The sequence below is a fragment of the Pectinophora gossypiella genome, chromosome 24, assembly GCF_024362695.1.
Source record: "Pectinophora gossypiella chromosome 24, ilPecGoss1.1, whole genome shotgun sequence".
Taxonomy (NCBI): domain Eukaryota; kingdom Metazoa; phylum Arthropoda; class Insecta; order Lepidoptera; family Gelechiidae; genus Pectinophora; species Pectinophora gossypiella.
In genome coordinates, this window is record NC_065427.1 from 5,149,723 (window position 1) to 5,176,955 (window position 27,233).

The 27,233-nt window shown below is 39.6% G+C and overlaps 2 protein-coding genes and 1 non-coding gene across 5 annotated transcripts in view; 2 read left to right on the forward strand and 1 right to left on the reverse strand.

Annotated features, from left to right (window-relative positions):
• Window positions 1–393: 393 nt before the first annotated feature.
• LOC126377901 (uncharacterized) lies at window positions 394–17,630 on the reverse strand. Of its 2 annotated transcripts, none has more exons than XM_050025954.1 (7): window positions 17,371–17,630; window positions 7,716–7,799; window positions 7,466–7,536; window positions 4,281–4,463; window positions 2,530–2,742; window positions 1,752–1,953; window positions 394–561 (listed from the first exon to the last, which is right to left on the reverse strand). In XM_050025954.1, the coding sequence occupies exons 1-7, from the start codon at window positions 17,378–17,380 to the stop codon at window positions 482–484; spliced, it is 843 nt and encodes a 280-aa protein (XP_049881911.1). In that variant the 5' UTR covers window positions 17,381–17,630; the 3' UTR covers window positions 394–481. The 2 variants fall into 2 exon arrangements, with proteins under 2 accessions (XP_049881911.1, XP_049881912.1); XM_050025955.1 differs by lacking the exon at window positions 17,371–17,630 and adding an exon at window positions 9,070–9,217.
• A 1,803-nt stretch (window positions 17,631–19,433) lies between these two features.
• Window positions 19,434–19,505, forward strand: Trnad-guc (transfer RNA aspartic acid (anticodon GUC)). The gene has a single exon. It is a non-coding gene; the product is annotated as a tRNA-Asp (tRNA).
• An 895-nt stretch (window positions 19,506–20,400) lies between these two features.
• The window catches only part of LOC126377796 (ankyrin-3-like), a 215,637-nt gene continuing 208,804 nt past the window's right edge, over window positions 20,401–27,233 (forward strand). For both annotated transcript variants that reach the window (XM_050025634.1, XM_050025633.1), the window contains exon 1: window positions 20,401–20,637. In XM_050025634.1, coding sequence (XP_049881591.1) covers window positions 20,542–20,637 — 96 coding nt within the window. In that variant the 5' untranslated portion in view covers window positions 20,401–20,541. The remainder of the gene's footprint in view (window positions 20,638–27,233) is intronic.

Below are 27,233 nucleotides of genomic sequence, written 5' to 3' on the forward strand. Positions count from 1 at the left end.
TGTCAAATAGTTCGGTAAATATAAGTAAAATCTTCTTATGTATGTTACTATGTATTTGGCCGAGTTAAAATGAGTCCTATTGGACTCATTGGACCTATTGGTCCAAATGACATTTCATGTTGTGACAACCTCGGAAAAAATGAAGCAAAGAGCGAATCATTTGTCCTTTTCTCACTCATAGTTTGTGTCGTAAGCTAGAAGAGAGCCGGTTTATAGTTTCTGAATTCTTATTTTAGCCTTCCTTCTATGCTTTAGTTATTGTTCTGAGCTATACAAGGTCTTTGCTGTCAACCGGTTCCGGGCACCGCCATAATTTGATACCGCTAAAAATACAGCTTGATACAGCCAAATGTTTTTGAAGTGGTAATAGTATTGAGCAATAAAAAAAAACTATATTTATAAAAAATATTTATTTGATTGTCTCCTTACAATTAATTAACAATTCAATAAATGTTTCCAAGGATTAAATACGCCTACAGATTTAGTTATTTAATTGTTCGTTGACCACTTTACATCTGTCTGAGGCCGCTTTTACTGCACCGATGACGGCAGCGCGGAAACCTGCAAAAATAATATTCAAACTTAATTAGAAGTAGACAATTGAAGCACCTACTTACTTAATAAAATACTAGCGACTCGATTTTTACCCTATAAGTACCTAAGTACTATTTTTCGATTATATGCGAAGCACAACAGTGAAAACCGCAAGCAAAATTCCATAAAATGCAGACTTTTGCGCCATGAATCTAACCTACTTATTGATATTGATAGTTGAATGAAAGGTTTAAGGCTGCAGTCTCCGCAAAATTGAGTCGTTGCCCCCTATTCCCAGTAGTCTTACTAGTTGAACTACTGGGAATTTCCTTCCCAATAGACTTACTAGTAGGACGACTGGGTATTTTGTCTATTGGGAAGGAATTTCCCACTAGTTTTTTCTTTTTTTTTTCAGTTCAACTGGTAAGACTACTGGGAATAGGGGGTCGTTGCGAGTTTTTGGTGACAATTATTTTTCCGTTTTTAACCAATGTTATGATATTTCTTTGACTAACGTTTATTGTACATAAATATACATAATATAAGTAATAGACCTGTATTTTTAATATACATTTAGCTGGTTTAAATACATTAGATAAATACGCACATATATTCTAAACTTATAGGTAAAGATATCCAAACATCCAATATATTAATCTGCTTACATTGTTATCATAAGATAATACTCGTACCTATCTACACTCAAGTATATTTTCTTGTAAATCATCGGAATACTACATATTAACTCACTCTCATTCATATTATTTTTGACACGATGACATTAACCGAGGCTGACAAGTTGTTAAACTATACAAATACCGCTATAAATTTTTAAATTAAAAAACTAATCAAATTAGTTAGTCAAATAAATGCATAACATAAAAAAAACATAGTCCTTGATTTATAATGAGACTTTTTTATTGACGTGACTTGTAGATTTGCCGCAGATGGCATTAACTACTTGGCCGCACAAATGGGGAGCGCTGAAGGCTCTCACCCGGGCAATAATAAGTCGGTAGTCAACTCGTCCTTCTAAATCAATCCATCTGTTTTCGTTTTACTTGCTATTAATTTTCTAAATAAATCGTGTAAAATAGGAATGAGCCACTTGACCCACTAGGACGAGATTAATATGGGTTGACTAGACCACCCATCAAGAATTCAAGACCTAATTCGAGAGTAAAGATTACTTTAAAAAAATGTAAGTAAGAACTAACCACTCTTCTCCAAATGATAAGTCCCTTCAGCGGTGGATCCAGCAGGACTAGTCACATTATCCTTCATCTGGGCGGGGTGGCCACCAGTCCTGAGCATGGCGGCAGACCCTAGGGTGGTCTGGGAGGCCAAACGCAACGCCAGATCGCGTGGCAAGCCGCACCGCACTCCGCCCTCGGCTAGAGATTCTATTAGCATGTATACCTGGGGAGAAAACATATCATCTTCACCAAATCTGGTCCCAATTGCATCATTAGATTCAAGATGGAATATACTTCAATATTTGTTATTAAAATATTCATAAAAGCCTAATTTCAATTTCGGCACCGAATTGAGAAAAAATAGACCCTTCCGTAGAAATGCCCATAAGCTCACGACTATAGTCCAATTGGGATGGTCAGAAGTACATCCACTGTAAGATGAACTAAGTACCCACACCTCATGGAGCTTTAGTTAGACCAACGCGATTGGTGAGTCGTATCGCACTCTATAATTGTCGAACCAACTGTATTAGTGAAAACTGTACTTAATATAAATTAATAACTCATGGGTGCAAGTCCGGTACCAGGGTTCCAATCGGATTTTGGATATAGTTTATGCTGTACCAAAGATTGAAGAATACTACGTGAAGAATGGACACTCTTCGCCCCGCACCAATTCGTACAGAGCTAGATTCACCTCACTTCACTCCCCCCTGGATCTTACTTTAGTCAAATGACCATGCTATAATTTATGACTATAAAAGTAATATTCCATCTCTATACCACATCGTAGACTTACATAAGCAGGCCCACTACCACTCAGGGCAGTGACCGCGTCCATCTGATACTCAGGGACTTCGTCGCAAGTTCCGACGGCTTGGAATAGCTTGGTGGCAAGCTGGGCGTCCTCAGGGGTGGCTCTGGACCCTCGGCTCAGGGCTGCCGCTCCCTCCTTGACTAGCGCTGGAGTGTTTGGCATGACTCTGATGACTCGTGCTTCTGTTGGCAACGCCTGGAAGGTGGAATACACAACATTATCAACACATAACATAAGCCACGATTATATTCTCAATTGGGCTAGTCAGAGTCTACTTCAGGTACATCTGGGTCCTACTTTAGTCACCCCTCTGGGTCTTACTTTAGTCATAAATGGCCGTAAGCCGCTAAAGAGTAAGGGAGAACGCTAATTGAGTCTTACTCGCACTCACGCGTTAGGCGATATAACACATAAATACAGGGTGTTAGTGACATCGTAACGAATACTCAGGGGGATGATTCAGTCCATGATTCTGAGTTAATAGCAAGTGAAATTTTCTCATTTTTACTTTTCGACTTATTTTCGAATTTTATTTATGAATTAAGTAACAATGATTACGACGTTTGATCGCTGTTGTTGATGACGTAACAGGACAGTATTTCCATACAAACTCTAAAACTTTTGTTTTGACGTTTTTTTAAAAGTATTCCATTTGACTAGGTTGTCAAGTATCCTATTTGTTTTTATTAGTAATAATAGTAAGTAGGTATTTTAACGGAAAAACCACAGTGGGGTTGAGATAATAGTTTATTACTCATAAATTCATAATACTTTCATCATTGTGGTATTTGTCCAGTGTTTATCGTTCATTTGATGTCATATTATGCTGTTTCAGTTTTTCGATCAGAAATCTGAATTGAACGTAATTATCATGAATAAACTTGTTGAAGGTCAATGTAACATTTTTGAATTTACGTCAAAAATACGATATAAAATAGAATAAGTTGTAAGTATAAAATTACAATTGTGTGTTTCACTACTTTCCTTTTCCAAGAATAACTATTAAGCCACATCGAAGCAATTAATCTTTCCAATTGAACATTTGCACATATAAAAGTAATGTCAACAAACTTGCTTTTTTAGATGAATTGCTTCAATGGTGACAATGTTTTTATTTTATTTTGCTCCGCACCACCGAAATCTCTAGATAATTGCGGTTTCCGAATACATCCCCCTTAAGGACGGTACTGAAAAGTATCGGCGCTTGAAGGACTTAATATACGATCCCGACAACCCGATTACTCCAGCCATAGAGGCAGCCAAGACCCCGCCACAGTGGTCGACGATTACCCTCACTCAGCGCTTATCGCTATCGATCCACTAGAGTCGAGTAATTCTGTCAAATATTATCCTCTTAGACGACGTCTTGAGCCGCGGTTCGCGCCCAACCGGGCACCCCCAGATCTGTTGTCTTAAATGTTGTACTTGATGAGAGCCCTCAGCGCTCCCCATTTGTCCGGCCAAGTAGTTAATGCCATTTGGGGCTTCTACGATAAGTCACGCCAAAAAAGGTCTTTTTAGACACCCATCAACTTTTGTTTTTATTTGACGTGACTTGTAGGTAGATTTGTCAAAAATGCATAACTACTCTACCGACTAACTATTATTCATTCAGTAAAAACTGTTTAGTACGACTTCGGTAAAACGTCTACTCCCAACCACTTATGACGACTTACAAAATTGAATCTACTTACTTATTTCTAAAACTGATAATTAAAGATATTTCTAATCACCTTCTCAATGGTAGCAGTAGAAACCCCCATAGCTACGGAGATGAACAGTTTGTTCTTCGAAGCAGGCAGGTTCTTGATTTCCTTGAGAGCTGGTGTCACCACGTCTGGTTTGACTGACACGATGACCACTTCTGATCTCTCCACTACTGGCGTGTTTTCGAAGAAGGCTGTCGCTCCCAGTTTCTGTATAATAAAACAAAGACATATATATGCTACTTATAATCTACATTACGATCTGCATAAACATCAGCAGGACAAGACGAATGAGTTCCTAATACTAAAGTGACCGCTGCGATGCCGAAACGCCGATTCGATTACTCTAGACTCTAGCCATAGACGCGGCAATCAGCTCGCGACAACAAACATTCCAGGAGGCGAATTGTAGCGTTGACAGCGACTCCCAGAACGGCGACTGCTTGACATCACGTCTGTCATTTACATGTACAGTTCAAAACACAATTTTAATCACGCTACATACAATATATTTTTTCCACATATCGTCCCCGCGCGGACATGGTCGACGAATTCGGTTTTTCAGAGCTTATTCTTATCATTCCACTAGGATCGATTCGTTCTTTCAAGGATTTCTCACAACGACGCCCTGAGCCGCGGATCGCGCTCAGCAGAAACCCTCAGGCATATTGTCTTAAATTTTGTACCACGTGAGAGCCTCAGCGCTCCCCATTTGTCCGGCCAAGTACTTTCATTAGAAGGGCATTAAAAATGTGGAAATCCGGGGTTTACCTACTAACTTTCCCCAGATCGGTCTCTCCGTGTTATTATTAACCTATTCACCTCTCCGAATTTACTCTCGAAATTAGAGCGTTTAACATTCTAAGTATTTTATCAGCTTGAAAAATCTCTAAATAATACAAAGACGCAATAACACATCCTAACATTTCTTTGAATGAATATAGTCGTTATCGGATAACGGACTTAGTTCCCATAGATATGTGTGATCCCACTTCATTAACGTCTCTACGTAGATATCGAATCAAGAAAGTGAATTACATCAAGCGTTGGTACTAAAGATAGTATTGACAATTGGAGTTATGACATGTTCCAAGTAGATAATGCTATTCAAGTAGTCGCGGTTGAAGGCGAAGCGCATTTCTTTTTTTTTCTTTTTATGACCGGAGCAAACTGATCTAGCCGGTGCACAGCATACCCTGTGCTGTAGAGTAGTCAGATGTACATCCATCGCAAGATGAATTAAATACCCACACCTCACCGAGCTTTCTGTTACACCAACGTGATATATGGTGAGCCGTATCGGAACGGTTGAACCAACTGTCTTAATGAAAACTGCACTTAAGATAAAATTAATAACTCGTTGGTGCAAGTCCAGTACCGGGTTCGAACCTGCGCTCCTCGTTTGAGAAGCAAACTTGTGAACCACAGACCCGCAGTACTTTGCAGTCCTGAAACTTTAAAGTCGTAAGACCAAATGTTCTTTTGAAATCTAAAACCCGTTGATTACCTATTTTACCTGAATATCTCGGCGTTATAAGGTTAATGTAGATTATACGTAGTTTTTTTTTTGACGTGACTTATTGTGGTGGCATTAACTACCTACTTGGCCGGACTAATGGGGAGCGCTGAAGACTCTCACTCGGTACAAAAATTAAGACAACAGGTCTGAGAGTGCCCAGTTGGGCGCGAACCTCGGCTCTTGCGGTCTAAGAGGAAGAATATTTGAAAGAATTAATCGACCCTAGTGGGTCTGAATGAGGGAAATCGTCGACCACACCCGCGGGTTCGGTATCGGGGTTATTATACGTAGTATATCTGTCTTTTTATAGGCGATCATGACGTTCACGACTTTTCGCAACATACTTACAATTGCACATTTTACTGAGCATTGCTTATACAATCCACTATTGTGTTACAACGTAAGTAATAAACAAATAATGATCTTCTTAAATTAGCTACTAGTAGGTTTGAGATAAAGCTTGTTCATTGCACTGTTATTATTTTGCGGAGACGTAAATTCTTATCTGTTAACATTGATCTTTGTTTATGAAAGTCAAGGCTTACTGACGTAAACCTCAATGGAAAATACTTCATCTTCATCATCATTAATATACTTAGTGAAAATATTGTTGAAAAATATTGTGCAATTTTAAATGTTGGGTATTTTTTTTGTGCATGTCTTAGTGTGGTGTGTTTGTCGCATGCACCCTGAACGGTGGGCACGGATCGTCACGCATTAGGTGCCTCATGACGGGTACAGGCGTCGTGGCAGACCTCGAAAGAATTGGCGTCGCGACTTGGTCGCTTGCCGGAGGGACTGGCCGGAGTACGCACAGGACCGCAAAAAATGGAAATAGGAAGGGGAGGCCTTTGCCCAGCAGTGTAAATTAGATTAGAGGTCTTAGTGGTATAATTACACTTGGCAAGTCTGTGACGTTATTTTTACCCCAATGCGGCGAAGCAAATAGAAGGGTTATGTGTTTGACCACTATGTTTGTCTGTGTGTATGCACGTCTGTTCCAACCTAACTTCTAAAGCATCTGTCAGAATTTAACAAATGAGGAGTCACTAGAAGCGTCTTGATGGTCCCGTGGTTACAGGCTATGTGACGTCATGCTATTTTGTCGTAGGTACTTAAATATGTTAGTTTGTCCTAAGATTTTGCTTACCACGGCAAATTTGGGCAACATTCGGCAGAATTTCAGAGAAATATGCCTATTTTTGTCTCATACTTTTTAGAGTGTAAATTTTAGTTGTGTATAAGTATTAATAGACGTGTCTTATTGTGGAATTGGCACAAAAAGCATTGCCTACTTGGCGGGAACATCGCTTGGTCGGATGACGAAATATTATATGTATCGTGATTCTTCTATCGTGTAGGTTGTTAGGTGAATTACCAACCTCATCAACCCTGGTGTTGAGCCGCCAAAGACCCCTGACATGACTCATGTAACGACTACGTACTTACATCAGTAAGTAATAACCGGGACCAACGGTTTAACGTGCATTCCGAAGCACGGATCGTGATTAAAATTGTGTTTTGCAAATGTCAAGCCACTTGGCGTAAAAAGACTCGCCTTAGCGGAATCGCCGTACGGGGAATAGCTGTCAACGCTACATTCAAATTATATTTGTTAAGTTAATGTAATATTTACGTAACTAGCACATGAAATAGATCACGTTTTCAGCTGTTTGTGAAGTTTGTGGTTTACCTTGAATGCTTCCGCGCTCACTGTATCAGCTGGATGGCAACTGGCTGTGATTTCATCAGGTTTCGCTAGCCCTGGAATCGTTTATAAGTAAAAAATATGATATAAGTATGTACTTTTCACATAACATAAGCTCACGACTATATCCCAATGGGGTAGTCAGAGGTACATACATCCGGGTAAGCCGTGTAAAACGGGATAACGCTAGGGAGAAGATGATTAATTCAAAATATAATATGTTCTTCCTACATACCAGCAGATATGAATCCGTTGGCGAGAGCGAATGCCAAGCGGCCACCTCCGATGAATCCGATCTTCATGACTTCAGACAGCGATACTGAAACATAGAAGAAAGTAACTTTACATACGTACTGAATTAATTAACTTAAATATACTAACGGTCTCCGTGGTCCAGTGGTTGTGCGTTAAAATCACGATCCGGAGGTCCCGGGTTCGAATCCCGGTGGGGACATATTACAAAAGTCACTTTGTGATCCCCAGTTTGGTTAGGAAATTACAGGCTGATCACCTGATTGTCCGAATGTAAGATGATCCGTGCTTCGGAAGGCACGTTAAGCTATTGATCCCGGTTACTACTTACTGATGTAAGTAGTCAGTTATGAGTCATGTCAGGGGCCTTTGGCGGCTCAATAGTAACCCTGACACCAGAGTCGATGGGGTTGGTAATCCACCACACGATAGAAGAAGAATATATACTTAACCAACCCGCAGCGGAGCAACGTGGTAGAGTATGCGTAATACCCCTTCCGGTTGATTGAGGGGAGGCCTGTGCCCAGCAGCAGGACGTATATAGGCTGTTTATGTATACACTTTCTTATACTTATCGATACTTAAAACACACCGAAGTCCCATTGAGGTGGACACGTTACTTTCGGGACATTTTAGGTTTTTTTTAACTTGATTGTTTGTAGATTCGCAAATGGCATTAACGTATTGACCAGAAAGATAATTAGGTCATTCTATGATAAACTAAGTTAGAAACATAACGTAACTATTTTTAACCCCCGACGCAAAAACGACGGGGTGTTATAAGTTTGACGTGTCTGTGTGTGTGTGTAAATGTTTATGTGTCTCTCTGTGGCATCGTAGCTCCCAAAAGGATGATCCGATTTTAATGCGGTATTTTTTGTTTGAAAGGTATATCAGTCGAGAGTGTTCTTAGCTATGTATGGTGGAAATCGGTTCAGGTCTTCAAGGTCATCAGGTCGTTTGTTAGGTGTGATAGGAATGTTACACGCTCAGTTTGCTTGCAAGCATATGTGGGATCTGACATTTGAAACACTAATGTCTTCTGGAACCACTGAGCTGGTCTGCTGTTAGCGTACTCTTTTTCTGGTCGGGGGATTTTTGTTTAAATTTACAATGTACATAAACACGAAACTCGCTACGTACTTACCTACAATCAGATATGCAGATTTATGGGATTCTATGTAGCAGTTATCAATTACTTAGTAAACTGTACCTAAACATCTCTAATTATAAATGTTATAAACATCTTTAAATGACAAATATTCTACGAGAAAACTAGCCAAAATAAATCTCGTTACAAAGACAACAATATGAGGGAAGCATTATGAAACACTTACGTAACTTGTGTTATAAATAGTGAGTACCGTTCACTGCGATGTCGCACGACGAACTGAAAGATGCTTGCCTGTTATCACTGTATCCATTCTACTCATTGAGATAACAGAATAACAACTACTCTTCAAAAGATTCTTACGGCTGACTATGGGCGAGAATCGCTGCGTTTCGTAAAACCGTAAATGAATAAAAAAGCCATCACCAAGTGTTCCGTAAATCGACATAAGTCGCGATCAGTTTAACTAACTGCAAAAATGTTTGTAATCGCTAATAATATTGGTCGTTTGAAAAACTGTTGTCTCCTTTTTTTTTGACGTGGCTTATTGTAGATTTGCCGCAGATGGCATTAACTACTTGCTAACTAACCGCCGTCATTGCTGGTTCAACCACACTCTCTTTTACTACTACTCCTATAACTACGATAATATACTATCGCGGAGCTCCGTGTGTCGTAAAGTTTGCGGACGAGTGGAGTGCAAAGTTGAAGTACCTATGGACAGTTGGCTCATACTTGCATGGCGCGCGTTTCTCGCTCATTTGGCCCTTCCAACAGCTTTCTTCTATTCCGTGGTAGACACAGATAGAGGAGATCACAAAATCTAAATATATAAAAGGTCGTAGATAAAAGGAGAAACTGACTGACTGACATATCAACGTACAGCCTAAACGGCTAAACGTAGGCACTTGAAATTTGGAAGGGACGTAGCTTAGGTACCGTAGAGGTGCACTAAAAAAGGAATTCCCAAAATTCCTACGGGAACGGGAAATAGCGGGAAAATCCTTTTGTATGAAAAATCTAAACCGCGTAAGATAGATACACGCCACGCGGACGAAGTCGCGGGCAAAAGCTAGTCAGTTATATAATGGTACCTACTTAAGTAAGTACAAAGAAAACCCTGAAATCTGAAAAATCCTCGTTTGATACGTTCACTGAAATACCAGGTTCCGATCAAGTAGCTAATGTGATTTGAGGCAAGCCGACGACAATAAGTCAAAATAAATTGAAATAACGGCGTAGAATAAGGAATAATACTACGTATAGAACGGCAACTCTCCGCTCCCCACCAGCGGCTGAGCTAGGTTTACCTCACCTCCCCTTGAACATAGTTTAGACTTGTATGGCTTGACGTCACACACACAGATGCGCGTGTACGATTACGTCAATGTGTGGTGTCTGTGTACAACGAAGTTGTTTGTAAAAGTGTCCGGGGTGTGATAACGGTCTGTACAAAACCGCATCAGAATAAAACCATCGTCTGTTTTACATGACAAAGTTCAATTTGATAACGTAAGACAAAAATTAAATAAATATTAATCATGATTTATTTTCGTTTGTACCCACCTAAACACAAATTATTCGCCACGGACTCATTAGACCTGTGTTTAAAATGTTGAGTTTAATGTTTAGATCATAGATCTTAAATATATAAAAGGAGAAACTGACTGACTGACATATCAACGCAAAGCCTAAACGGCTAAACGTAGGCACTTGAAATTTGGAAGGGACATAGCTTAGGTACCGTAGAGGTGCACTAAAAACGGAATTCCCGGAATTCCCACGGGAACGAGAATTAGCGGGAAAATCCTTTTGTATGAAAAATCTAAACCGCTTAAGTTAGACGCTTGAAGTTTGGCATGCAGGTACCTTAGTTAACTTAAAGCTTAATTGCAACAGGATATTGCAAAATTCCCACGGAAACGGGAGTTAGCGGGAAAAAACATTTGTATGAAAAAATCGAAACCGCGTAATATAGACGTTTTCAATCTAGCATGCATGCATATCTTAGTAAATATAAAGTTTAGTTATGGCTGTATTTTGAAAAATGGGAGATAGCGGGAAAAAAATTGTATGAAAAATCTAAACTACATAAGTTAGATGCTTGAAATTTGATATGCACTCCCACACACACAAAGATCTCTCTTTATAACACGCCACGCGGGCGAAGTCGCGGGCAAAAGCTAGTAATTGATATAAGTACTGGATTTCTAGGAAAGGTTCAATCCCAAAAATGGGACTTAAACATAGGTGGCGAGGAGTAGGTGTCCCTCACAGGGGTGATGCCATGCTTTTTTTTGACGTGACTTAATGTAGATGGCATGAACTTGGCCGGGCAAATGGGGAGCGCTGAAGGCTCTCACCCGGTACAACGTTTAAGACAACAGGCCTGAGGGTGCCCAGTTGGACGCGAACCTCGGCTCAGGGTGTCGTCTGAGTGGAGAAATATTTGAAAGAATGAATCGACCCCAGTGGGTCGATGGCGATAAACGCTGAATGAGGGAAATCGTCGACCACGCCGGCGGGCTCGGTATCGGGGTCCTAAATGAAATAACTATTAGATACCTTGTAATATATAGGGTACATTCAATACCATAATTGTTAACTGTCCACTAACCGATACGACCTTGCGCACAATTTCTGCGCCGAGTTTGTACACAGCATATTTGCAGAGTGCATCTACTGCATTAGTCGATTGCATTGGCATTGTTTGTGTGTTTGTTTAGGGTACACGACCCGATTACTCTAGCCATAGAGGCAGCCAATCAGCTCGCGACACCAAACACTTCAGAGCCCCGATACCGACCCCGCCGGCGTGGTCGACGATTTCCCTCATTCAGCGCTTATCGCTATCGACCCACTAGGGTCGATTAATTCTTTCAAATATTTTTCCTCTCAAACGACGCCCTGAGCCGAGGTTCGCGCCCAACTGGGCACCCTCAGGCCTGTTGTCTTAAACGTTGTACCGGGTGAGAGCCTTCAGCGCTCCCCATTTGTCCGGCCAAGTAGTTAATGCCATCTGCGGCAAATCTACAATAAGTCACGTCAAAAAAAAAAAGTAATATCACGCCTATTTCCTGTCGGAGTAGGCAGACACCATGGTATTCCTTTTACTACCATCCTGACACACCGCTTTCGCTTCGTCTACTCTCATCAAAGACTTCATGCATGCTTGATTGACCTTCCTTCTCTACATATTTATGTAGTCATCATACATAACATATATAAATAGCCTATATAGTCCCACTGCTGGGCACAGACCTCCCCTCAATCAACCGGAGGAGGTATGGAGCATACTCCACCACGCTGCTCCACTGCGGGTTGGTGAATGTGTTTTTACGGTTGACGCGGTTGTGTGCAATTGCGTTCCCGTATCCCCGCCACAGGGCGGCAAGGAGGAACACCGTTGGGTTTTAGTGGGTATACCGGATGGCGACACCCGGGGAGTCCCACATAACCACGTTGCCCCCCCCGGGCGGCGTGGTATGCGTAACGCATTTCCCAACGTTAAAAAAAGGTGTTTTTACGGCTAACAACCGGGACCATCGGCTTAACGTGCCCTCCGAAGCACGGAATCATCTTACTTTTTAGACAATCAGGTGATTCATGTCATGCCTGAAAATTCCTTACCAAACAAAGGACAGTCTCAAAGTGATTTCGACGATGTCCCCATCGGGAATCGAACCCGGGTCTTTAGAAATTAGTCCTGTTTACACTAACATAGTTGGCTTCATCATTATAGACGGCGATGCGGCTCACCACCTATCATGTTGGTCTAACAGAAAGCTCGGTGAGACTTAGTTCATCTTGCGACTGTAAGGTCAATTCTAATCGAGTAAAATTTCACGAGTAAAATGTTTACGAGAGATTGCAACGCTGGCCGGAATTTAAAATGCTTACGGAAAAAGAAAAATGTTTGTGGGCGGGGGATTGTTTTTTGGGTTGGAGGATGGAGGGACGTAGATGCAAATTTGGATTGATATAAAATAGTATTGGCCCCGATTCCTGCAGACACCGCCTAATTTTATTTTAAGTTATATCCGTCATTTTCATATCCGTCGAAAAGGAAAGGGACGGATGATTCACAGCTCTTAATTTTTGGAAGAATGAGTAAATGAATGATAACCCGGGCGAATCAAAAAGGTATGTCGCTGGTATGCAATCCGTTTGACGTGCTGTCTACTTACCTGTGTCGGGTTATTGACTGATGTAAAATTTTTAGACGGTTGTTTTAGATTTGTCCTTAAAATTGACGTGTGTTCCATAAATTTTATGCTCGTCGATTACCCGTCCTTTTCCTTTTCGGCGGATAAGAAAATGACAGATATAACTTAAAATAAAATTAGATGGTATTTACAGGAATTAGCACCATTATATGCTTAAAAGTATTTGATTGTCAAAGTAGAGGAAAATATATTTGTTAGAAAATTATAGAAGGTGAGTTTTATTATACGATGTACGTACTTCAACTACCCCGATTGGGATAGTCGTGAGCTTATAATATATGTTAACTTATTAAAATAAATGCGTTCTTATTTTACGTGACTTATCCTGGTACAAAAAAATATGACAACAGGCCTGAGGGTGCCCGGTTGGGCGCGAACCTTGGCTCAGGGCAGCTCTGAGAGGATTATATTTAAAAAAAATAATCGACCCTAGAGAATCGATAGCGATAAGAGTTGAATGTGGGTAAACCTGGCTGATCAATCGCGTAATGTAATATAGAACGTTTGGATAATGAGCGAAGGTCTATAATGTGTACGTAAGCTGTTTATATAAGCATATGCGCCTATATTGAGTCTTATTGGTTAGTATTTATATCTCGTCAAACAACTAACAGACCTTGATCTGACTTGACACTCGTTCTATGCTTATTTATGCATCTACATGCAAGATGCATCTAACGTTCCACGCAGTATAATGTAGCAGAGCAATTTATTTTAATAAAATCATTTAGGTATTTCAAAAATATACCATCAAAAACTATACTAGACTAGACTTAGAGAACCGGAGAGGAAATATGATTGGCCACCTGATACGACACGATTCATTTGTAACAAACATTATAGAGGGAAAAATTGAAGGGAAGAGAGGAAGGGGTAGACCTAGGATAACATTTATGAAACAAATAAAAGAGAAGGTGCAGATCGTGTCGTATCAGGAGGTGAAGGTTTTGGCGGGAAGAAGAGAGGAATGGCGATTACTCCACTGACAAGAGCGCAGCACTTAATTAGGGAGAGAACATCAAAAACTACGGATGAATAGCGCGCCCTAAAAAGGACGAAGCATGTCAATATTACTCTGAAATTCTTTCAAATAGAGATGTTTAATAGATCCGTGATCTCACACACAAACACACACACACACAAGAAAAAAAAGAAGTTCCTCTTTCCTTTGTTCCGTGAGATAGGGGTCTAAAAGTCCACATTGAATAAGAATAAGAAGAAAATAAAATTGCCATTAACAATGTACATTTTTCTATAAGAACTAGGTAATTATGAATATTACGAATACGAGCAAAAGGAAATTGCTCAGCTTGTGCTGTGATGGATGGAGCTGTGCTGTGACGCATTGAAGAAATTCATCTAAAAATAAAACATAAATAGCCTATTCCCGGCCCACTGCTGGGCTCAGGTCTCGCCTTAATCAACCGGAGAGAGTATGGAGCATACTCCACCACGCTGTTCCACTGCTGCATTAACGTGTTAGGCGAGTTGCCCGGCAATTCATTTAAAAAAGCAAAATTGCAATTTGACATTAGCGCATATGAAAGCGAGTGCGCTATGTCATCAAATATCGAATAGCAATATTGCTTTTTTAAATCTCATTTCTGTCACTTCGGTTCATTGAATCCGTGTTGGGAAGTGGCTGAAAGATGTTTTGTGTTAATTGTGTTGTACCTGCTTATGTAAAATAGAACAAAAGTCAATTTAAGCTGGTATTTTGTAAAATCAAGAAGTAGCGTTATCATAGCGAGTAAATATTCTGATTCTAATTTCATTTTTATCGCCACTATCTCTGTTTGATTTACATGGTAAACATAACATTGAAGCTAGCTACTGTATTCCTATTTACTTTTATTAAGGTTTGTTACTTTGAATAAATTAGTTTTTTCTAAACGCAACTAATTGTGGTAATTTATCTTAAGTGCAGTTTTCACTAACACAGTTGGCTCGACCTTTATAGACTGCGATACGGCTCACCACCTATCACGTTGGTCTAACAGAAAGCTCGGTGAGGTGTGGGTACTTAGTTGATCTTGCGATGGATGTACATGTATTTCTGACTACCCCAATTGGGATGAAGTCTTGAGATTATGTTACTTAACGCTCTTATTAATGTATAATATTATTATCCAACAACCCGCATTGGAGCAGCGTGGTGGAGTATACTCCATACCCCCTCCGGTTGATTGAGGGGAGGCCTGTGCCTAGCAGTGGGACGTGTATAGGCTGTTTATGTATGTACGGTCACGAGCATTAATATGTATACACTTTGGTACCATGTCACATTAACTTTTTTGACAAATTGAACTGTAAGTCTCACTAAATGTCAAATATGTTAGTGAGACAGAGTCCTAAAGTGGGTACATTATATTACTCATGACTGTATGTATTATTATCAAGTTAACTTCACCTTAGTCATTGGGACCTTTAAACTCAAGTTGGTCGTTTTACTATCTGGCAAGCTTTTTTTTTTCATAGATGATGTTTTACATCGTGGGGTCACAGGTTTGAATACCGGGTCAGGCGCTAAACCACTGAATTCGTCTTTATGAGTTTGATTTCATGTTTGGATCATACATAATTGATTTCTAGGATTTCTTGGGTGTACTATATTACTATATCCCTCTGCCCACCCCTTCAGGGATACAGGTGTGATGCTATCTTATGTGTTTAATCTTCTTCTATCGTGTGGGTTGTGAGGTGGATTACCAACTTCATCAACCCTGGTTTCAGGGTTACTATTGAGCCGCCAAAGGCACCTGACATGACTCATATAACGACTACGTACTTACATCGATGTGGTCAATTTTGCTTGTCTTGTCGATATTATTTACTTGTTCTACTGTTTACGTACTTACATCAGTAAGTAGTAACCAGGACCAACAGCTTAACGTGCCTTCCGAAGCACGGATCATCTTACTTTCGGACAATCGGGTGATCAGCCTGTAATGTCCTAACAAAACTAGGGTTCACAAAGTGATTTTTGTGACATGTCCCCACCGGGATTCGAACCCGGGACCTCATCGTGAGCCCATCGCTCAACCACTGGACCACGGAGACCGCTGTCATGTGTTTAATAATCTAGAGAAACGAACAAACAGTTCGACCTTCAAAAGTCACCTATCGATGGAAATTGAGAACTCACTAATTTCGCAAGTCTTGCTTCATCCGACCAGTATCTGACCTAAACATAACTTCTTCAGGTATCATTATATGCCTTCAGGTAAAATGTACATTTAACGATATGATTTCATATAGATTACCTATGGATTATGTTTATTTGGGTTTGCTTGATATGTTTTTTTATCTTATCGGTCATTTATCGATAAACTTCTAACGTGTTAGTGTAGACTTATTGACTTTTGTTTAGGTTATCTACCACAGAATATTTTACGAAATCCATAAACATAAATTCAAAAACATAAATTTAAATTGGGCAGAAAGCAAGAGGTTAAAAAGTAGCATGGAGAATGCTACACTGACAAGAGTGTGGCTCTTAAATTAGTGATGATGATGATGATGATAAACATAAGTTCACGCTTTTAAACCCCTATTAGGGCCGACAGTCTGGTGGGGATATACAGTAGAATTACAAGTTAGATAGGTACTTAGCCCCGAGGTCAGGATTACGATATTCTTGTCATAAATAATTTATAGCGTTAGGCTCACGATCTGGAGGTCCGGGTTCGATTCCCGATGGGGACATTGTCGAAATCACTTTGTGAGACTGTCCTTTGTTTGGTAAGGACTTTTCAGGCTTGAATCACCTGATTGTCCGAAAAAGTAAGATGATTCCGTGCTTCGGAGGGCACGTTAAGCCGTTGGTCCCGGCTATTAGCCGTAAAAACACCTCCACCAACCCGCAGTGGAGCAGCGTGGTGGAGTATGCTCCATACCCCCTCCGGTTGATTGAGGGGAGGCCTGTGCCCAGCAGTGGGACGTATATAGGCAGTTTATGTTTATGTTTAAATAATTTATAAAATATGTAAGTAATTCTTTACATAGGGTGTCCCCTATTACATGGAACTTAAACATAGCTGGCGAAGAGTGGTTATAAATAATATACACCCTGCCTACCCCTACGGGGATACAGGCGTGATGCTAACTTACGTTTACCTACTTTTAATAAGACTCAAAAAGTCTACTTCATTTGGTTGATAAAGTTACATCGAAATAATGTAAAACCTTACGCAATTTAAGTCTCTATCGACCCGTGGAGCCTATAAAGGGCCATAATATTATGCAAATAAAATACATCGTATTTAAAGATAAATAATACCTATACATAAAAAAACACTTACATTTAATCATTTTCACTTTTATAAAACTATCACAACTTTAAATTAAACTTTATTCACTCCACGTTCGCACTGTAGACGTTCACACTTAGAAAATATCACAAAAATATTAATAAATATTTGTTTATAAATACTTATGACTTGTTTAATACTTATTTATGAGTTGAAAATCAAGTTTTCGGTGTAAATAAGTTAATGGAATTGAATTATCTTGCTTAGAACATCGACGAACGATCGCATGGAGGTCGCATGCTTTACTAGTCTGGTGGTAGAGTAACAGATAGTACTGTTAAGGGAAAAATACTATTAATAATTATATACGACTATTTACATGATAAATAGGCACGAGGCAATATTATTAATGAATTTGTTTAAAAATTGTCTTTGTTTGAACAAGTGTGTATATTGTTAACAAACGCTGAATTCTTTAAAGTAGGTAATACTCAACTTTACTGATTAATATTGCCCAACTGCATGGGCACCCTCAGGCCTGTTGTCTTAAACGTACCGGGTGAGAGCCTTCAGCGCTCCCCATTTGTCCGGCCAAGTAGTTAATGCTATCTGCGGCAAATCTACAATAAGTCACGTCAAAAAAAAAAACTGATTAATAGACTTACAGTCCACATTCGTTTAGCTTATTTGATTCGCAATTTTGATTGTTTTGTTATTAGTTTAAGTTTTTTTTTACTCTTTTTTAAGGGTCACGCTGAAAATCGGCGTCGTATAGCCTCCCATGTGGATCGCTACGACACGCGACATCTGCCGAGCATACCCTTTTTAACCGACTTCAAAAATAGGTAAGTGATAATTGTAAATATTTAATAGTTTAATCTATTTGAAAGTATTAGGTTTTAAGTTGTCAATAAATAAATTAATTACGTTATTTATCGCTTTTTAGTTATGTAGATACTGTTTTTGCCGTTTGTTTTTTTTTGTAGTCGGCTTAATTTTTTTTTAATTCTTTAGTTTTAAGTCTTACAATTCAAATATGTTTTTAATATTAAGAAGTTAATGTAACGTCTTAAAACTAAATTAAGATTTTATCTATCTACGTAGTTAGACGGCTATCAAATACTTTTCGTAATATTATCGTCGTAAGGCCCGGATTTCTAGACACAATAGTTAAACAATGGGATTAGTACTACTAGTATGGCCGTGGGCCTTAGGAGGATAAGCAAAAATTTAGTATCGATCGCCATCGACTCGCAAAGAAGAAGAAGATAAGATAAAGAATCAGCAATCAGCACATCGCCCTTGAAATTTTACGAGTAGGTAGCTTTTTAGTCGTAGATGGCATTAACTACTTGGCCGGACTAATGGTGAGCGCTGAAGGCTCTCACCCGGCCACACTCACACTGAAGGTCCGCCTGATCTATGAAACCCAACCTGAACCGATTTTCTTTGCTGCGTCTGTCTTGCACCATAATAATAAAACTTGTGTATCCGCCAGTACAAACATTAGTACACGCGAGATAAGGTGTGTTATCACTGGCGCACGTGGTCGCCAGCCAGGATATGAACTCTGGACACAATTAAAATACCGATTATTGTGTAAACACACCACATTTGTGTTATAAATAGGTAAACATATAACATAACATAAGCTCACAATTATAGGTCATTTGGGATTCAGAGGATCTCAGAGGTACATCCATGGCAAGATGAACTTAGTGCGGTCACGAGCATTAATATGTATACACTTTGGTACCATGTCACATTAACTTTTTGACAAATTGAACTGTAAGTCTCACTAAATGTCAAATATGTTAGTGCGACAGAGTTCTAAAGTGGGTACATTATATTGCTCATGACTGTACATACACCTCACCGAGCTTTCTGTGAGACCAATCAATGGCGTATCGGCGTCCGAGTGACGTAATATACGATCCCGACGATCCTTAGGCGTTTTGTTGTGATTTGAACGATAATACGGACCTCCGTATGAGCCTGATTTGCTCGATGTAAAGAAAAAAAATTGATTAAAAAAAAAAAGAAATGACTATATTATAGATTGTAGGGCTGTAGATTCATGGTTTATCTACTTATATTTCGCCATTCCAATCACATCTTCGGTAGTATAGTGGTCAGTATCCCCGCCTGTCACGCGGGAGACCGGGGTTCGATTCCCCGCCGGAGAGATCTTTTTGTTTTTTTTTATTATTTTTTCACTATTTGTTTACGGTAGTTGATTTTACATAGAAGACAAAATTAAATAACAAATCATACATTTTGGTGTACTTTAAATGGATGAATATTTTCAATTTGTAGAGCTCTCACAGTAAGTTAATTTTATTTACTATACGCTCCATGTACAGAAATAAAATTAATTAAGTACTGTCATTTATTTCATCTGTGAGCTCCCCTTCTTAATATTATAATATAATATTATTTATTTAAATAGACATAATTTGGCACTGCCATCTATTGTAATTTAGTAAAACTATGACTCCTGCTGCTGCCATCTATGGATAATTTAAGTATATAGTACAGCGCCATCTATGGCGTGTATTGGAAAGTTTTGCATAGACAAAGAATATTTTTTTTTTTAGAAAGATTTACTGTTTTGTCTATGAAGTATTATAACGATAACGACGTGACGTCGATATAGACATGGCTGTATGGGCATAGTTCCCTTTGCCTTACCCTTCGGGGAAAACCAAAACGGACAATATCTGTCAAGTTGACAGTGGCGGTAATGTTTGAATTTCATTATTTTTACTTTATTTCCGCTAATTTGTTTAAACATATCCTTGTGTCTTTGCAAAATAATGCAAAAAAAGTGATAATGATATCTCTCCTATGTTTCATTCATATTTCATAAGTAGTACGTTTATAAAGGCAGTCAAGTTTAATTCAGAAATTCGATTCATTTGATAAATAGGTATTCCTTTCTGTATTTATGGTTGTTTGGTGTTTTAGTCACGGATTGGCGGTCCTTATTCGTTTCTTTTTTCTTTGCGGCTCCCTAGCCAGCCCCGACCGCCCTCGCGTGCATGGCACAACTTTTTTTCTTCATTCGCGCTCGATGCGTCGAACGCTGCGCCGCGGTCGTGTCGGCTTGTCTATGGGAGTGCCCGCTCGTATCGAATTTGTGTGAAAATTATTACATGTCCAGTGAAAAAGGCGAAAATATTGCATTACTCGTATGACAGTGAATAAAATAACCGTTTGAAAATGGCGTTGGAGGGTGTGAAAAGTGAAAAGAGTGAGGAAAACAGTGGTAACGTTGCCGACGGGAAGGCGAACGGGACTGACAACAAAAGTAAACAGGTACGAATACGCTGCGATTTCCACGGTTTTTCTCAGTTTTCTTTGTTTCACATCGTCCTTTTAGCGTTCTCAATCTTCAACAACGATTTGCGTCTCACATAGAATTTTCTTTAGGTGGGTTTTGGTTGAAATATTGGCTTTTTTCTGGATAGTGAATACTGCAATGTTACGCGCAGCTGTGCCAAAGTCTCAGAACTGAGAAAGGTGGTGTTCTAAACAGGGATATGACCTATTTTCGCGTATGCCGCATTTTATGGCCGAAACCCGGTGTTTGTCTGCCGCCCAATAGCACGCTATCATTTACCAATGTATTTTTATTACCCTGTACAAGCAATTCGATCCTCGCAATCAAGCCGTGCCCTTACATCCTTACGCGGGCAAACAGAATCATTTTGTCAATGGAAGAGTGTCCTAATTCATCTCTAGCTAACTAGGTACCTACCTCTGTCATTTATCAATGTTATCAGTAGGATGGTATCAAATTCTTCTTTCCGTGTTTTTATAAGCCTATGTAAATAGCATAAATGTGTTTAATTTTAGTTTTAGCTAACAGAATCCCCCTTTCAGAAAAGATGTTCTTGATATAATTTCAAATTCACTTATTCTGCAGCATAAACTTCTTTTTCCGTTTATTGAATGGAATGTATTGTACTTAAGTATATTTTTTTAAGTTTTAAAGGTAAGTTGTTATTTGTCATTCATAACTGCAAGATTCATATAAGACATGAAATAGATCTTTTATTCTATTTATTTGAATGTTAACTTTCAAACAAAATATGTGACTAACAATATAAGCCTACGATCACCAGAAACTGTTAAAACAATACATTAGAAGAATTCTATACCTATTTGCAATTTGGCCATTTCTGTTTAAAATTTAAAAAATAGTTCTCATGTCATGTCATGACCCAGCTTTTAACATTACATCACCGTTATGTCACTTTATTAAGGCATTATTTTGAGACAAGTGCTAATAAGGCCACTTTAATTGACCCAGTCTACTGACCTAATTAAAATGGCTCCTAATGGACCGTCGGTGTCCGAAGTTATTATTGCACTTCTTTACTTCTATTGTGAATAAATTCTGGATGGAACCTATTGTTTTTAAAAAGTATGGTAATTTTTATGAATTTGTTTACCTATCTTCATATTGTAGGGGTGGTTCGGATCTGACTTCCTTTTTTGGGGTTACTTCGTTGTCCATGTTTGTAGAGTCCGGAGCAGATTTTCAACTGAGAAAATTCAAATAAAAGTATACTAGTTTATATCTTTTTCAGCTTATCTGGCATAACCATTTTATGGGTTGTAGGCCTGTAATATATTTATTTAATAAAGTTTGCTAAAAAATATAAATCTGCCTAGGTGAAAATACCTAATACCGTAGAGTAAGAAAAATACTATTTACAGAATGGCAACTCCGCTCCCTACTAGAGGCTAAGCTAGTTTCAGTTCAGACGTCACACACACAGATGCGCGTGTACGATAATACCAATGTGTAGTGTCTGTGTAGAATGAGATTTTTATATGAAGTGTCCGGGGTATGCTGATAATAAATTTGAATGGGTTTACTGAAGAAGAGTATTGAAAGGTCTTGATTTCTGACTAGTGCAATCTAGTGCTCATATTTATTACTCTAAGTGTTTTCTATTATTTGGTATGATAAGTCATTTGGTCATTTGAAGTGTCTAAAGCTTATTTGAGGAGCTCGGTGGCGCAGCGGTAAACGCGCTCGGTCTGCGATTGTTGAAGTTAAGCAACTTTCGCAAAGGCCGGTCATAGGATGGGTGACCACAAAAAAAAAAGTTTTCATCTCGAGCTCCTCCGTGCTTCGGAAGGCACGTTAAGCCGTTGGTCCCGGCTACATTAGCAGTCGTCAATAACCACCAATCCGCACTGGGCCCGCGTGGTGGTTTAAGGCCCGATCTGCCTATCCATCCATAGGGAAGGCCCGTGCCCCAGTAGTGGGGACGTTAATGGGCTGATGATGATGAAAGTTTATTTGAGTTTGTAGGACATAAAACCGTTTTGTCGATGGATAGAAGTCCTTGCATAAGGAGTAATAAAGATGTTTACGTCTCTATTTGTCAGAATACTTTATTACATAATATTTACTTCATACTTTCATAGCCATAAACAGACAAACGTCAAACATATAATACCTACCTAGCATTATACTGCATTGCTATAAAGCACTTTATAGCAATGACATCATGCGTACTGCTTGCCAGCTATTAAACCTTGCTACTGAAATGATCGGTAATCATACGACAACTATCCACTTATTATTCAAATTATTTTCTACTTGAGTAAGCTACTTGAACGGGGGAATTTGCCAGATATTTTACCTCATAAAATATCTTTGAAGACGTTTCAGAATGGCGATTTTAAGATTGACAACACTGGTCGTTTTTTTTTTTTTTCAAATAAATAAATACCAATTTATTAATCATAATTTTCATAGCTATGCTCAAACTATGATTGGAGATTTCCGTAGAAAATTGGAAAGTAGAGTAGGTAGGTCATCATCACATCCCTAGCATTATCCCGTTCTCACAGGGTCCGCTTACCTAACTTGAAGATTTGATAGGTCCGCTTTTTTTTACAAAAGCGACTATACGAACATACCTCCGAAAATGTATTTCTTTGGAACGTGGGTTTCCTGACGATGTTTTCCTTCATAGTAGAGTAGGTAGGTAGGGATAAACTGTTTTTTAAAGATTACCTATTTGCTATTGTACGGTATACGATCACCGGATGACTCTACATAGATACCATGTCTATACTATTTTATTAATAGGTACACAAAAAAACTAGTTTTAAAATTACTAGTTTTCACGGAGAGATTTATAAGTGGTAAGTCGCTTGGGAATGTGTGAACCAAAAAGTTCGAATCACTTTCCATTGTTTACTTGATATAAAAAAAGGTTGAGCGCACGGCGCGGCTTAATCACCCACCTTTCCCCCAAGTCTTTAATACCGACATCTGCTGTATTATTACACAATCCTCGTCGCAGCAGGGTCGCGGCTTTGCCCCAATTCGCCGCATCGCAGATTAAAATTGCACGCTGGGTACCCTCGACCTTGGCGCCTTCCTGCCACTTTTTATTTGGGCATCCTCTTTTTGTAAGTGGTTCAAATTGTTTTACAAGTAATACTGGAACTATAAAATTTTATATGCAACTGCGATGTTAGTACGACATTGGAACACGCCGATAAGAAATTGGCTACAAAGTATGTCAACAGAAAATTGTAAGGTTTGTTACGTAAGTTCTTTCTATATCTGCCGGGAAGGGACCCGCGAATTATAAGAAAATAAAATACTACTTCTGAGTATTCCGTCCCATCTTCAGCCTCTTTATTTAAATAAAATGCACTTCTTCTATCGTGTGGGTTGTGAGGTGGATTACCAGCCCCATCAACCCTGGTGTCAGGGTTATTACTGAGCCGCCATAGGCCCCTGACATGACTCATGTAACGACTACGTACTAAAAAACTACTACTACTACTTTTGAATAAAATGCACTGTAGGTATAATACACATAAAACACACGTCACTAGTCGCTTGTGCATCTCCTTTTCTATCGTGTGGGTTATGGTGAAAACCAACCTCATCAACCCTAGTGTCAGGGTTATTATTGAGCCGCGACAGGCCTCTGACTCATGTAACGACTACGTACTTGCATCAGTTTATTAAAGTAGTAACAATGGTTAACGTGCCTTCCGAAGCCCGGAACTACACTGCACGGCTTATTCATGTAGTTATAGCACACACCGGACACTCCACACAGAATTGTCATTCTTACCGTGTAAGTACGAGCGAGACAGACAGTCTACGCGCGCTCTCCCTTACTCCTTAGCGGCTTACTAATAGCCCACCAGCGTCTGAGCTAGGTGTACCTCACTCCCCCTCGAACATAGTTTAGACTTGAATCGTATGGCGTCAGACGTCACACAGTTGCTCGTGTTGATAATATCAATGTGTAGTGTCTGTGTAAAACGAGGTTTGTTTGTATGAAGTGACCGAGGTGTGACTAAAGTAAGACCCAGAGGGGGTGAGGTACATCTATCTCGGCGCCCAATAAGAAATGGTGCGGGGCGGAGGGTTATCGTTCTATAGATACGCTATTCAATACGAAGCGATCCGTGAGTCGCATTCTACAAAATACACGGAATAACAAGCGTCTTCAAAGCATACCATAATTACATGTTTTATGAAATAATAGAATAATAAAAAGTTTAGATAGTCATATTAGAAAAAAGTACCATAATGCAAAAACTGTACAATCTATTCTTGGAAAAAAAAAATGCTTTTACCGGTTGTTCGAATGTTTCAATAAAATGGATTTGTTATGCCATTGAATCCCTGGTATGTAGCGTTGTATTCAGTAGCAGGTATGTTTATTTTCATACTCCAGTCTCTATATTGAATAGAGGCCAGATGGGGTAACCCGACTTTTATCTTAATATCGTCCTCTCTAGCGTTATTCCGTTTTTCACAGGATTTTTTACAGAAGCGACTGTCAATCTGACATTCCAACCCGGAGACTCCATACAAAAATGCGAGCGAGACACAATCTTCGCGCTCTTCCCCTTACTCCTTAATGACTTAGCATACATAACATAAACAGCCTATACCCGTCACATTGCTGGGCACAGGCCTCCCCTCAATCAACCGGAGGGGGTATGGAGCATACTCCACCACGCTGATCCACTGCGGGTTGGTGGAGGTATTTTTACGGCTAATAGCCGGGACCCACGGCTTAGCGTGCCCTCCGAAGGACGGAATCAACTTATTTTTCAGACAATCAGGTGATTCAAGACTGTAAAGTCCTTACCAAACAAAGGACAGTCAGTTAATGACTTACGGCAATTTAAAACTAAAGTAGGACCCAGAGGAGGTGAGATCGGCGCGTGATACGATTTGGCGACCGTTCTAACGTTGTATTATTCTTTATTCTATTATACTTCAAAAAATACGTAACGGTGGGGCGAATTCCTTTCGGAGCAGTTTAATCCTTTATGTGTGAACTTGATGACACAAAATCACGTAATGATCGGGACGCATGAGCCGCAAGGCGAGGCGGGAGCGAGACGGGAGATCATAGTTTTCTTTCTAGGCGTATACTCTAAATGTGTGATGAAGATGGTACATGCTCATGTACTGCTACAAGTAAATGTGTAATCGTCTTCGGTTGACACCCTCGCATAATTGGAATCAAACATCACTTAACAGGTAAGTTCGTTTGAGTCCTAATTATCATCATCATTGTGGCCTGTCATGTATCATATTTATTATGTGGGCATCCTCTCCTCCATTTCCGGCGGTCTTACGCCCTCTGCATCCAATCGTGACCTGCATATCTCCGGATGTCATTCACCTCTTCCCCGCGTGTTCGGTCTGGGTCTCCTTTCTAGGGTTTTCTTGGCCCAGTGGCTACCATCCATTCCAGCAATGTGTCCCGCTTACTCGCAGTGTGCAATCCTCTTAGCGATATTACGAGCATTGCTCTCTCCATCCCTCTCTGCGCTACTTGGTTTGATTCTATACCGAAGGGAAAACCAGCCCAATCACAGGTTAAGTCACTTACATCCAAAACAGTTATCTCAATAGTTATCCTAAAATTGCTTCCCTTATACCGTGAATTCGTGGATTGTCATAATAGGGTAGTTTCTAACTAGTCAAATCAGTTACTTTTTGAAAGTCAAAACAGGAAATTACCTACTATGGAATTTGTATGAAAAAGCAACCGGTGACGCAACGTGATAAAATTTCGCACTTATTATTACATTTTTCTTTATTAAAATATAAATAAACAGGTTAAATAGAAAAAAAAGTTTATTGTCGCCTTTAGATCTGTCTTTATGAAGTAATCAGAATTTCATAATTTATCTTCGACCTAGGAAACTACCCAATTCACCTATTGCGAAGGTCGAGGCCTTATGAATGACGTAATGTTTTGTACCTACAAGGCGTGGCTGACCCACCTTACGGTTTATTCACTGAAAAAATCGTTATTCCTACCATAATGGCAGCATGTAGTAGCGCTGATAAGCACGACACGATTGTACAATTGCTACTTTTCAAGCTAATACACGTACCTACATACATAAATATCATCATCATTGGCCTTATACATCTGTTTCAGACGATTTATGACGTCATTGCCTCGAAGAAATGCACAAAAATATAATGTATAGGTAATCGTGCCAAGTTTTTCGCAAATCGGGGAAAGTGCAAGACTTGCAGAGGCGTTTAATTTTCATATTTTAATACCAATATTATCAATCGCAGCCACACAGCCTCCGTAGTCTACTGGTTAGAGCGTTAAGCTCACGATCTGGAGGTCCGGGTTCGATTCCCGATGGGGACATTGTCGAAATCACTTTGTGAGACTGTCCTTTGTTTGGTAAGGATTTTTCAGGCTTGAATCACCTGATTATCCGATAAAATAAGATGATTCCGTGCTTCGGAGGGCACGTTAAGCCGCTGGTCCCGGCTATTAGCCGTAAACACACCTCCACCAACCCGTAGTGGAGCAGCGTGGTCGAGTATGTTCCATATCCCCTCCGGTTGATTGAGGGGAGGCCTGTGCCCA